We start from the raw sequence: 14,459 nt of genomic DNA on the forward strand, positions 1-14,459 counted from the left end.
GAAAGACTTTATTCACAGACTGTGTAAATATAATACATAATGCAGTGCTGCTGCTTCCATAGTTCACATGCATAATAACAAGTTCTTGGTGGCAGCACTCTTCCCAGATTCATAAGCTGTAAGTTTAAAATATAACTCCTTTCTGTTCGCTATCTCTACTTGTGTTCCTACAAGCATTAACGAGACAGTTGTAGCAATCATCTGTGGTATTTAAAAACAATAATGTCAGCTTGTTACCCTCAAACCTCGATGAATTCGGTTCCTTAGGACTCCAAGAAACTCGCCATGGCTGAGGCAGTCATCTCCATCTAAATCAAAAATCTTGAAGATGGTATCCAAAACATTATCTGAGAGCTCCTGTCCTGTTGCCACCTTCACTGCTCTCTTGAACTCAGCTAGTAAAGATATAATAAAGATATAATGTTACATCATAGGTGACTGTGAACTTGTAAAGAAAATCCAAAAGCACATAAATAGCAGGATTCTGTAAAATTTACAGTCTCTCATGGGTATCCTAACTGGAGAATTTGGGATGTGTGAACTAGTAAACTATTAGGAGGCCTCAGTTCAAGCATTCTTGAGCTTGCTTCATCTTTCATAACACTATCTTTATTAATTGTACAATTAACTTTTGAAATGCACGACTTCTCAAGCAACAGTAACAGCGGTAATTTTTGCTAGAAATAGCTGTATGCTGAAAACTTACATACTTTTGGCTGATAACTGTGCGTAAGGATGGTAAGCATTTGCTTCACCAGTCTCGTAAGAAATACTACCATTTTACCTTGAACCAGTCTCATGCCAATTCAATCTGCAAGAAAACTCCACCTCAGAAAACAGTACTGTGCAATATGCTCCACCTCAACCAACAACCCCCTCGGCAGCTCTGTACGAACACAGACTATCTAACAGTCAACGCACTGTTAACAGCACACAGCTTTATATACCCACAGTTCTATTTTTTAAAGAAGTAGGTTACCTTCTCTTAAATTATGATTGAAGAGTTTGTGAGGATTTATGACAGAAAAAGCTGTCATACCTTTAAGAGATCTACCCTACTCTTCAGCTTTTTGGCCTTCTCTCTTTATACTACCATGTGCATTACAGTAATACCTACCATTCCCACTTCTGGTCTTGTGATGTAAAGAATTTGGAGTTTTGACTCAAAGACGATGAGGGAATGTGTGGGGTTGCCGTAAAACAGCAGGTAGTAAAAGTGAAGTGATTATTGTTTATTATAGCAAGCACCATCACAACACATGAATTGGATACATTTTTGAAGGCATCATGGAAGTGTGAATTTCAAGGAGGGACTGCAGGTTATTAAAGTGTAGCAGTATTGTGGATTATTCCAGAAAGTTGTCCAACTAAGTAATAAATACAGTAATAACGTGGTTCTGCTTTCATAAACAAGTGCTGTTTATAAATAGCACTGTAAATATGATTAGTTCTGAAGCTTACTAGAGGAAAGAGCACTCCTGACTCAGCTCTCATCTTTGCCTCTGAACAATTCCTGTATAAATGCAGTTGATAGATTTACAGTTGGTTTAAATATAATTAAGTTGAAAATCCTTCTGTAAAAGGATATAGCACAATTTGAAAAAGACATGAAATACAGGATGCTATACACAAATAGTGTCTTAGTTTTGTCCTTAAAAAGATGTTAACTGTTTCAGCTCTTGAAGCTAAATATAAATCCAGAGATGGCACTGCACTTTCTTGAACAGAACATGAAGAAAAGGAGAAAGATCTAAAATGGTACAGCATAATAATCCTGAAACCAAGACAGGGCACCTTATCAGAGAGAAAAGATGAGCTGCTAACTCAGAAGAAAAGAAGTCTAGAATAAAAGGAAGGACTAAAGGACTGTCTTTTATTTTTTAGAGAAATATTCATATGTGTGTGAATACACACACATACACACATGCGAACAGCAAGACAAAGAACTTTGTGAGATTCAGGAAAGGATTAGACATGTACATATGTAACATCTGTGAGCTACCTCAGGAGACGACTGTTTTTGACCACAGCATGGTTCAGTGCATAAACAGAGTCACAACTGCCTGTTGGTTAGGAATGAGTTCTTACATGGAAACATCACCAGGGTCAACACCAACTGTTGGCCTCATCATCCTCTGGCACCTAAATTGGGATACTTCTCTATTAAGTGAGCTACATGCTTGTATCCCAGTTGTGACTATTATTTCACCATTAATTCATCCTCTTTCCTCTGCACACTTTGTACACCTTGTGCAAATAAAAACTGTCTCCCCCCACAGAAGAAAGATGTCAGACCATGCAGAGGAGGGCCACAAATCCAGCTGGGAACTGGAGCACAGGATGGAAGAAGAGAAGCTGAGGAGAACAGAAGTGTGAGGGGGGATTTTGTCGCAGCTTTCAACTGCCTAAGAGGGGTTACGGAGAACAGCGCGTTCTATTTTTCTCAAAGGTGCATGGAGGTAAGACACAATCATTGTAAGCTGCAGCAAGGGTTTGACACAGAAGAGAAAGTCTTCACGATGAGAGTGGTTAAGCACTAGAACAGCCCCCCCAGAGAGGCTGTGGAAACGAAACTCTTCCAGAAGGCAGGACTAACTAGTGTTGAAAGTCACAAGCTGTAAATCCCCCAGTTTTGGCCTTCTTTAGTTCAAATCCAAACACTTCTCTCTCAAGAATACTGAGTTCTCTTCCTGTCTTCTCACATCTCGCTCACCTTTTCCATATAAGCCCATCAAATACTTATTTCAATGAATGTAATGGCTCATCAAATTTCCTTAAGAACTTCTTATGTGGCTATTTCCAAAGAACCTATGAGAGCTGTCCTTCAAGTACAACAAGTAATTAACAACCTCAGGATTATAACAAAAAGCATTTGCATGCCATGAAACTTTTGTTGCATTGCTCCTGTTTCTACCATATGGTAAGGAAACAACTTCCTCCCTCCAAATCTTTATTTTAAAACCTGTTTTACTACATTGTTTGTTTTTCATAGCCACAATTGCATAACACTAGATAAGCACATGGAGAAAGCAGTACGGAGGAATAAATAAAACTCAGCAAGATGCTACAGACCTGCAAAAGAAGAGGTTTCTATTGTTTAGTTTCCTTAGATCACTAGCTTCGCTATGAAGAAAAAGCTCTGTTATCATTAACTGCTACTAAAGCATGTATCGTTCCAATAACTCATTCTTAACCTAGAACTTACACTGGACTGAAAGCAGCCCTGCAGAGAAGGACCTGGGGGTACCGGTGGATGAGAAGCTGGACGTGACCAGGCAATGTGTGCTTGGAGCCCAGAAAGCCAACCGTACCCTGGGCTGCATCAAATGAAGTGTGGCCAGCAGGTCGAGGGAGGGGATTCTGCTCCTCTACTCCACTCTGGTGAGATGCTGCCCCCCCCCCGCCCCCCCCCGCCCCCCCCCCCCCCGGAGTACTGTGTCCAACTCTGGGGTCCCCAGTACAAGACAGACATGAACCTGTTAGAGCAGGTCCAGAGCAGGGCCACAAAAATGATCAGGGGGCTGCAGCACCTCTCCTGTGAAGAAAGGCCAAGAGAGTTGGGGTTGTTCAGCCTGGAGAAGAGAAGGCTCTGGGCAGACCTTACTGCACCCTTTCAATATAAAAAGGGGGCTTATAAGAAAGATGGAGAGAGACTTTTTACCAAGGCCTGTAGTGACAGGACAAGGCAAAATGGTTCCTAGCTGAGATTTAGTCTGGACAGAAGGAACAAACTTTTTACGATGTGGGTGGTGGAACACAGGTGGCTCAGAGAAGCTGTGGATGCCCCATCATTGGAAGTGTTGTTCAAGGTGAGGTTGGACAGGGCTTTGAGCAGTCTGATCCAGTGAGGATTTCCCTGCCCATGGCAGAGGGTTTGGACTAGATGATCTTTAAAGGTCCCTTCCAACCCAACCCAACCCATTCTATTATTCTATAGTTTAGTCTGCTGTGAGTGGTCCAGCATATGATAGCACATTATAATCTACAAAGCAAAAAAATTTGGGAACTTTGTATTATTACCTTTTCATGAAATACCATTAGTTCAGAACAAAGAGCAGTATACTATTTTTGGACTTCACAGTGCTACTCTGGGATACCTTGAGAAACCTTATTTACATTAATTCTGTAACAAAATGCATTTTTTCTTTTTTAAAGAAATACACACGAAAGGTGTGCAGTACTTACCCCGTTTAACAGGACGATTGGCTACAGTAAACATCTGCATGGCAATAGAAAAGTCTTCCAGGTTATTTGTAAACTTGCAGAAAGTCTTGAATTCTTCCAAACTGATATTCTAGGGTATCACAGAATTCAGATGATATATAATGAATAATACGTTCAAACCCCAGGAAATCTATTTCATTAAATGTGGTGGGACCTAGTGTTTAGGTGTGATGGCTTACTCGTCAATATTTGTATTTCTCAGTAGGCAAATTATTATTGTTCTTATTTGCATAAAATTCAAGGTCTGCAATAATTCACTTGGAAACTAGTTACGTTATTAGATACTCGCATTCAAACGAGAACCTGTACATTCAAACCAGGAAGCAAAACAAAGCATACTTTATGTACCAACCTCTCCTGCCTCAATTCTTTCTTTCACATTCTGCCAGTAAATTTCATTGTTTTCCTCATCAGTGAAGTAAAGTAACCATTCTGCAAAATCTTCTTTTCTCATGACGTTCAAACCCTTTGAAAACTTTATGAATTCCATTTCTTGGACTTCTGTTTGCAGATTTTCCATGAACCTAAGTGTAAACAGATATGATCCAACTTGATACTTGCATCACTGTATCACTATTACTATCTTAGCTACTAAATGCAGTAGACATTAATTCTTAATCACGGATACTATCGAAACCATTGTTTAAAATGTCAGTAGTTTAATTTTACCTGTGTGCAGATTTGTTTGCGTGGCTGCATTTCAATAATGACACCAGTAGGGTGCTCTCTAAGCCTGCAGAGATGGCTGCTGCTAAGACAGTTTGCAGATATATTTGGCATCTAGTTTTACTAATGTTTAAAAACGTGCAGATAATGAGATAAAATAATAGGTAAGGCAGCATTGTAACGAACGAATGAATGAAAAAGGACACGGTATCTGAAGGCCTGACACATGATGTATGAAATTTCACGTTAATAGAAGAGGAATGACAAGGTTGGAAAGTGCCTAGAAAGATGAGGCCCTAATAATTACAAAGGTGAAAGAAAAGAGGAAACCTGAAATCATCACTGCGGGAAAAGATAACTAAAAGCCTCAAAGATTATAACTGCAAAGAGGAGTTTGGCAAATCAATTCTGCGCTCACTAGAGGGTGGATTAAAGAGGATTACAAGTGACATGTATGGAGTTCGGTAGAGCACAGAAAATGATGTTGCAGGTGTTTGGGAAGGTAAGAGAAGAGCTGTCTGAAAAAGGAAGGGGTGAACATCAAGGTTTTCAGGAGACACCCATTCTTTAGGAGATAAAAAAAAAGCATGAGAAGCAAGTGACAACCTGCAGGTACAGAGCTAGAACTGTAAGAGTTGTAGCTTTTGAGTTTCCCCAGTTTTGTCTATATGGCCATTGTAATTTCTTCTGGCTAATATTATTTTTCAGAAAGTAAAAGACAATACTGTGTGATCCCTTTGCTAATTTCTACTTTGGAAATGGGGCAATCCAAAAGCAAGCAATAATTTAAAAACATAAATAAAGGCTAAAAACACAGTGATGCTTGCCAGAAACCCTTTAGTACTTTGAAAGAACCTTGCTTTATTGAGTTGCAAAATTACTGACAGAAGAGAATGAAATACTCCTATATCAGGACAAAGGAATTAGTTGGAGAAGAGGACAGGTAAGGGTCTACGTAGCAATATCAGCAGAGGCTCATTTGCTCATCAGTATTTGCACAGCCTCACTGGGTTTGAATTCATTCCCCTGAAATTATGGCATTTTAGTCTGCACAGCTATCTTTAGTTCTTTAATGAGATCACTTGGACAATGAGTAGCTCAAAGCTCTGTGAAGTCTGTAAGGGGTTAGCTTAAACTCTCTCTGTACTTTTTCCTCCAGTAATGAGAGCTGCACATGCAAACAAATGGTCAACAAATGCTTCACAGCTCAGGACATGCAGGTAAATGAAAGCCTGACAGTCGTGGAGGTGGTTTTAAGTTTCAGGCTAGAGTTTTATTAGGGTAACACTGAGGAGCGGTACGCTATGCTCTCACATTTTATACAGGCATTTTTCTGGTCTAGCAAAGGGGGTTACTAGGCTTCCACAGTAATGCCAGACACTGAGGTATAGTCCTCTGCAGTCCACCTGGACACCTGGCTCACTTTCAAGTCCCCCAACTCTCCCTCTCACAAGGGGATGAAACACCTACGGACCTGTTTGTGCCACCGATGGGCAGGAGAGGCCCCTTGCCTTTCAGCCCAGCGAGAGCTGCCTGGGCACAGCCTGCAAACCACTCCTCGGTTTTCAGAGGCAGCTCCTGTCCTTGTAACTCGTAAGGTGCCTGCTGCCTCTGGCCGGCCCCGCAGCCAGCGTGTGCTGTGTGCCGGGGAGGGCTGGCACAAGCAGTCCTGCCACGCTGCCTGCAAGGGTCTCCCAGATGCTGGGAAGGGATGTTGAGCTGCAGGGAGAGGACAGCACGCACCAGGCACGCAGACCAGGCAGAGTCAGTCCAGCAGGGACTGACAGGGGCGCTTGGCTGCATTTTGGGAGTGGCCATCAAAGGCACGGAGCAGATGGTACCTGGGACGTGTGGCTTGTGCTTGGCTCGAAGTCACAGCAGAGACCATGCAGAACAGTAACTGCATCTTTGACTGTCGTTTCCAAGCCATGTAATAACGTGTGGTCCGGGGGAGGAGAAGCTGCTGAAAGTGAGGTCACTTAAAAAATGCAGGGAAATGAGATACCACATGTTTTACTTTCTTGGCTTTTAATCTATGAAAGGTGGACACATTTTGCAACAGACTTAATGTCTGTTATTGCAAGTATGAGTTAGTTATCTTAGGGAGCTAACTCTCAGTCATTTGCTTTACTGGTCAGTAGCCACAGGTGATGGCAAACTACATATTCCTCCATTTTTTCTAAATATTGCACTTCCTTTAAAGCAGAATACCCTCAGTGACCCACCCTCTAGCCATACCCAATAAAGACAGGACAGATGAAAGACCAAGCATTTCTGCATGCTGAGGAAGGCGCAGGTGGCCCACCTAGCCATGTGCACCAACCAGCTGAAAGGTGCAGCAAAGCAGAGAGGAAAGTGAAGGGCTTGACTGTGACAGTTTTGATGCATTCTTGCTTCTGTACCCCCTTCTAGTTGGACAATGAATGAAGCGCTGTTACCTGCCCAGCCCCACTATGGGTTTTCCACTGCCTTTTCTCAGGCTTGGTGTCTTGCCCTCTCCAGTTGCTTTAGGGCAATGACACCGCACCCTTCCTGTGGCATAAGAGCTGTGCATCTTGCTGCACTATGCGGATTAGGGAGGGGAGCGGGAATTACTTATTTAAGTAAAATAAAAAAAATTAATGGATATTTCATTTCAACTTGTAGGCTTGCTCCTGGCAAGCCAGAGTGGGAAGATTTCCTGCTGTACCAAATGCTACTTGGAGCAGCAGCTGAAATGTGCAATTTAAAATTTATATGTGATAGTCTCCCATATTACAAAATTAAAATACTATGAATCATCGCATCAGCATTCTAGGTCACTCTTATTCCCAGATGTGAGAGTTAAAAATCCTAATGAGTTTTTTTAAAAGTTAAAGTTATTAAACATTATTAAAAATAACTTTCTGGTTAGGAAGTAAAACTTGATACTTAAATGCCAAGACACCACTAGGAATACTTGCTTTTGTATCTTCTGGATCACGGTGCAATGAGTTTCAGTGGGAAATTCCTTAAAAATTTCTCCAGGTATTAGGAAAAACAAGCATAGGAATGAAATTCCTGCTCTCCCAAAGCCAGTGAGAACTTGGCCCAGGACTTTGAAGGGAGTCAGAATTCAACTGTGGGAACTGGATTCTGATTGTAGATGTGCTCTACAATTCAAAAAAAATTACACTGGTAATACTCTTATGCTATAGAAGCTTGAAAAGAAAAGTAAGCCCCAAGTTTCCAAGTAACAAAAAGTAAAGGTAAATCATAAATTAATAAGAGGGGGAAAAGGTGGGGAACAGACAATACTTCCTTTAAGATAGCCTATTTTACCCACACTCTCTAAAACACCCATGCTGAAGACCAATGGCCAAATTCGTTATCATGTTACAACAGCATCCAGAAACCTTATCAGGATTTATCCCTTATTTTGTCATGTGCTCTATTACAGAAAGTGGGGTCTCTCAAGACTCTTTGGCAACTCAGCTTTAATAGAAGTGAAGATGTAGTAAAAGTGGGGAGACCTTAGGAACGCAGTTATTTGCCCTCCAACCTGAGAAGTGCCAGCTTTGTATTCCTTAGGACACACAAAAAAGTAGAATGAAACACACAAAAAAACGGTTAGGGAAAGTTTTCCTTCCTATACCTCCTGACCTGAACTGAAAGCTTGTGCAGGGCTTTAACACCCTAATACAGAACTGAACAGTTCTTGTCGCACTGATTTATAGGAAAGAAACTTAACAAAGATAGAGGTTGATATACCACCACCCTGGCGTTTGTGCTCTGCTTTGGCTCCTCTTTGGACACTGATGTCCTTTTGAAGACTCGATAATCCTCTCTGCACCAGAAGGCTGTTGCAAACCAGCCGCAAGGTTGCCTTTTTGCAATTTGACTTTCAAAACTGAATACAGAAAATATAGTAAGGGCTTGCCCATTAACTCTTAGAGAACATTTAGATCTATATTTGTACATTCAGTTTTGCAAGTGGTAAGACAGTTAATCAGCCTCACCATTTTCAGAATTACAAGCAAACCCCTCTGATTTACTGTCCTCGGTGTTTCCAAACTAAATGAAACGACTCACTTTGCATTTGTAAGCATTCCGTAGAAACTAATCAAGCTTTCCTTTGCTAAATCTATAGGAAAGGAAGGAACAGAGATTCTTCTCAACATCTTTACTAATTATTTGGTAAATACTCAGATTCAGTTATAATAGGAATATACAATCACAAAGCCAGATTTTGTTCCCATCTCCACTTCCTCCCTGTCTGATCCTGGTTGCATGAGATGCAATCTCTACGCGTATTAGGGCTCTACATACACATACATACACACACACATAGATACAAGCGTAGGTACACGGACAAATAAGAAGAAAATCATACTCTATTTCTGCAAAGCACTTCCAAATCCCTAGATAATAATAACTGAAAACATACAAACTATTACCACGGCAAAGGCACTACTGGCTGACGAAGCTACCTGAAAGACATCTGGCATCCATGCATTGGCACAAACACAGAACAGCACCAGAAAAATGTCAGCACTAGCAGTGTGGTTCAGCCTGGTTTCTTAAATGAAAAGTTTGAAATGAAACGTACCAAGGAATTCAAAATACTGAAGGAAAGAAACAGGACAGGTACAGAAAAGGCATGTTTTGTATATGGTTATACAATTTGTGACCTTCAAGCTAAAACAGAGAATACAGAAGAAACCATGATTAAAGAATATTTCTGTTGCAAAATTCTGTTAAACTGATGAGAAATCTGGAAGTAGCAAATCATGTCAGAAAATGCCATAAACTGGATTTGAAATGTTAATCTTCCTTATATGATAAACAGATGCCCATTGTTTAACCATACCAGGAAATACTTTCTTGTAAGCTTGTAAGGAAAAAAAAATAATTATCATAAAGTTTTTGGATATTCTTTCCACACTCTCTGCACTTTTTTTTCCTTCAAGGAGATTGTGAGACTTAAACTTGCTTGGGGACAGATTACAGCAAAAAAATCATAGCAGTCGTAAACTGTTTAGCTAGTGAATTACCGTCTCCTCTTTTATTTGGGATTAGACATACTTAAACAAGATCAGTAAGGGATTTTTTCAGGGGAAAAAAACAGTGGCTGTCAAGAAAAAATATTTGTTATACCCAGAAAACTAAGTGGTTTTCTACTCTGAATAAAAAATAGTAGATACAATATAGCTGGAAATTAAAACACAAGTGAAACATTTTGTGGAAGGAAGAGACCAAAAATTATTCATGCCTCAAAAATCAAGAGAAACCCATGCGAAAGATTAAAAACCTTGCAATTCTGGCTTCATGTTTGATATCTGACATTCTCTAAGATGAGTCCTGGTATTAGAAGACAACTTTGCTGTTGAGGTGTAAAACTGAGTGGTGGTCATCTGAAACAGAAACTTGTTCAGACCTTCTGAGATCTCCCCTGGTTACAGCTTCTTGTATTAAATCTACCCTTCTTTGCTAAATTGTTTTAAGCTTGTTGCATACTGTTTTGTATTTTCTTCAACTGATACAGGACAATCATGATTCCAGCTGCATTCGACTAGGATGCAACACCTTTAATAGTGATGTACATAAACATACTCCAGAATAATTTATGTTTGAATTTTTTTTGCTGGGCAAACAAGCTGTCACTTTTGAAATTGTGATTTATTAGTAATAATTATCATATTGTCCTCATGTTAAGGACAATACAACTGTCAATAAATCATGTAACAGTCTGGAGCTGAACATGTGTTCCTTGAGTCCTACCTTAACATCTCCAAAACCACCTCGCTACTATGGGAAAGACTCCTATGTGTGCGTCCTGGATTGCTTGCACTACTTCTAAGCAGTCCCAGGAGAAGCTGCAGAATGAAGCAGGAGTCCCACCACTGCTGCCCAGCACGGAATGGAAAGGAGCAGCTTTGGTTGCTGTTTTGACTACGTTCTGGAGGACAGTGAGAAAAGAGCCTGATTGGTGTCACAAAACACCCATGAAAAGGTTACCTCTTCACTCCCATGCTTCCAGCAGCCCAAGAAAGGTTGAAAAGTGATCTGATACTCTGCTTCATGGTCCCGTTCTTTATGTCTGGTAAAAAACAGCCTGAGGATTGTCCTTGTGTGTAACGCCTACCTATGATTTCCCAAGAACCATGCACCAGCTGGAGACACATGGAGCACAGCACACTTAACCACTTTGCCTCCCTACAACCAGTGTGCCTCCTGTGCTCAGAGCAGTAGGAAGGGAGGCACAAGAGCTGGCTTACATCAGCTCCACATTGCCTGAAGAGATGTAGCCAGTTTCCGTTTTCTTTGTGCCATCTGAATGCAAAGAAGGGAGAACAGGGCAAATTAATTGCCCTGATATATTATTGACTATGGCTGTCTGACATTTTTTAAATGTTTGGACTGTGGGCTAAAAGGGTCGGACATCACCAGTGTACGTGTAGATACAGACGGCTGCACACTTACAAAAGCATTTTTTAATGTCAGCCAAACTGAAACGGAGGAAGCACGAGGAAATTATATGTAAGTAATGAGGTGAGAACAGTAGTCTCAGCTTTCTGAATTCCTATGTAAGTACGGTGAAATTTCACAAAGAAAACATTCCTGCTTTTTTTTCTTTTCTCTTTTCCCCAGTTTCAAGGACTCTAGAGCACAGCAATATCTGTGTATTTAACTAATGTGACAAGTCTTAGTGTGTCCTAATCAAACCTAATCACCCCTACTTTCTACTAGGTACTACACTGATCAATGGAAAAGCTTTCTAGGCAAGAACTTGGAAAATGATAAAAGCATTTACCATCATTATTTTCTGCTTTTGACAATGATCTATGTCTGTACAGCTCATCAGTCATCTCTTGTAAAAACAGCATGGCACTTTGATCAAACAGCCAACAATAGCTTCCTGCGTAAGGTAGAATGTTATGAGAGGCCATCAGATAGAAATCACATTTTCTCTGAACAATAGAAACCCAGAAATGATGTGCTTGATTTACTTGCAAATAAAATCATGTGAAAGGTGATCTCTTCCCAGAGGTTAAAAAGACAGCGATACTTTTATTCACCTTTCTGCGTGTTAAACAAACTTCACTGTCATGTTGCAACCAAGATCGAGTGTCTACGCAGTGATAAAGAGGCACATTCCAGCTCTACAAAACATAACTGCCACTGTTGAAAAATTACCTGCATTAAACCTTACACTTATCCCACAGATTTTAAGAGCAAGATGTGGGAGTTTGATTTTGATTATAGGCCTCTATCTGTGTGGCAGGCAAAGGTCTTTAACCTACGCATTCTGAATGTACTAGGTACATAGTTTCATCAATGTCATGCCTCATTGGGTCAACGTAGGATTTTATCTAAAACCCGAGGCTTTTCAGTTTACGCTGTATATGCAAACACAACCTTTTAGTGGTGTTCTCTGCCTTTGGTTTCATTGAAAGGATCTACGATATTTATAGAAAAGGGAGCTGTAGGCATCTTACACTTATTTTTCTTACTCAGATTCCGATTGAATCAAGGTCTTCAAAAGAGAAAGGTTATTTATTTGAAGACTGGTGTGTGCCAGAGCCAGCGGAGCCAAACACTTTTTAGTGTTAGAAAAATTGCCACTCTTCCTCTTCTACTCTGGCTTTCCCTAAACCTCTACTGATTGCAACAATATTCATTTTTAAGAGGGCTGACAGAGATTCTCTGCTTCTGAACATAACCTGAAGAAAACCACATTATCTTAATTTATTTTTGCAGTCTGTAAATGACTGGTTATTTTTGTAGAAAAGGTAATACTGATGTAGATAATCTCTTAATGTTGTGCTACTGGTCGTGCGTCAAGATTCACGCAGGTATTAGGCACTTAATTTCCGTTTACCTCAAAGAAAGCCTGTGCATTTGGATTCTAGGCCCAAGTTCACAGAGCAAGATGTGCTGGAGTTCACACTAACAGGAGAAATTGATCTCTCAAGTAACACAGAGTCTTAACCAGTTAAATTGTGATGCTGTGTAGGTGGTGGTCATTGTTACTGGTTGACATAAACATTGGAAGAAAGAATCTGATCCAATTAAAACGCTAACAGGTGACAGCCAGTTGGGTCTTCAAGTCAAAAGTAATCACAGCAGAACTTCACACTGTGATGTAGACAAGGATCACACCATCTTTCTGACATGTCTATGACGTGTAAACAGAACCAGTCTTAGAACTTCCTATTTTTTGCAAAGCAGTGAAATAGACATGTAATACAGTGCTATGTTTCCAGGAGTAACGGCTACATGGTATTCCACTGCCGTTTCAGTCTGATGTGGTGTTCACTATTTGGCTCAATTCTCAGTTCCAACGTTAAGTGCCACAAAGTATCTACACAGTCCCAGGGCAAAAGTAGTTCAAAGGGTAAAGGAAAAGGCACAGGTGAAGTTTCAACAGAAGATGGAATTCAGAGCAAGCAAAGAAGTTGTCTGTAGCCCACCATGACAGTTACAATAGAAAGGGGGGTGTCTCAGCTCTGAAAAACTTTTGTAATTGATTAGCAGTCACTTTTTTTGTGATGTGATCAAGAAAAATACTCATGAATCATATTGTCTTAAGGTATGCCATCACACAGCTGCCAAGAACGCTCAACCCTCACGGCCTCCAGGCCCACTGCCGCTTTGGAATTATGGTGCTCAACTCCTCTAGCAGACAGCAGACTCCAGGAGCTAAACCAGAAATTTAATCATGCAAAATCACAAATAATCTCCTGCTTCATTACCTGCTCAACTTTCTGAATCAGCTCAGTGTGAGGTCAGATTAATACCAGTGTTAGTGCAAAGCAGAGGGTGTAGGAACAGGACTAGCTGCTGTTAGGCTTGCCTAGCTTGAAAAAATACCTGAAAAACTCAGAATATCGAAGTTTCTCCTTTCCTTCTTTTCCAAAGAAATGCACCAGCAACATGGTATTGACACCACAGCTTTCCAGTTCTGCTCCCTATAAAACAAAAAACTGTATGGTTAATTATTATACATTGCATGATTATTAATACCAACTCACTAAAAATCTAGAAATACATATTTGAATGAGAATTTCACAAGAGGTACTTGCAATTTAATTACTGTTCCCAAAGCTATCAACACAGGATCTCAGAGCTGAGTAATTCTTCCACATCAAATGGTAACAGTGTATTACATGTTCTGCTTCTAAATATTCTGTATGAAAGATAGGTACAATTTATAACCACCTTTGGTGTACTTCACTATTAGAACTGAGAAGGTTGCTAGTTAAATCTTTAAAGAACTTTATGCTTAGGTGAATAGAGGCTTTAAATAAAGTTAACATTTTTGTTAAGTTTACAGTCAGATATTTCTAGAATGTTACAGCCATTTAAAAACATTCATGATAGTCTAAGAAACAAAACTAGAAAAACAAAAACATTCACAGTGCTTAATTATAATATGGTCTAACAAGGCTTCTTGCAAATTTTCAATGTTAGTGACTTTTCTATATATTTTTTTAAATCTGATGAAGAGGTTTCTGCAGCAGAAGGATGCACATTATTTCAACTCAACAGTATCTTTAACAAGCCTAAAATCACACATAATACTGGATTTATGTTCTATTCTTCTTTCA

At 40.1% G+C, this 14,459-nt stretch overlaps 1 protein-coding gene across 1 annotated transcript in view; it reads right to left on the minus strand.

Annotated features, from left to right (window-relative positions):
* Positions 1-14,459, minus strand: part of MICU2 (mitochondrial calcium uptake 2) — a 151,414-nt gene that overhangs the window by 3,174 nt on the left and 133,781 nt on the right. Inside the window, exons 8-11 of the mRNA XM_080375404.1 lie at positions 13,723-13,820; positions 4,577-4,748; positions 4,186-4,294; positions 238-395 (exon numbers count right to left, since the gene is read on the minus strand). Coding sequence (XP_080231530.1) covers positions 238-395; positions 4,186-4,294; positions 4,577-4,748; positions 13,723-13,820 — 537 coding nt within the window. The remainder of the gene's footprint in view (positions 1-237; positions 396-4,185; positions 4,295-4,576; positions 4,749-13,722; positions 13,821-14,459) is intronic.

This window comes from Falco punctatus (assembly GCF_963210335.1).
Source record: "Falco punctatus genome assembly, chromosome: 2".
In the NCBI taxonomy this organism is placed as follows: domain Eukaryota; kingdom Metazoa; phylum Chordata; class Aves; order Falconiformes; family Falconidae; genus Falco; species Falco punctatus.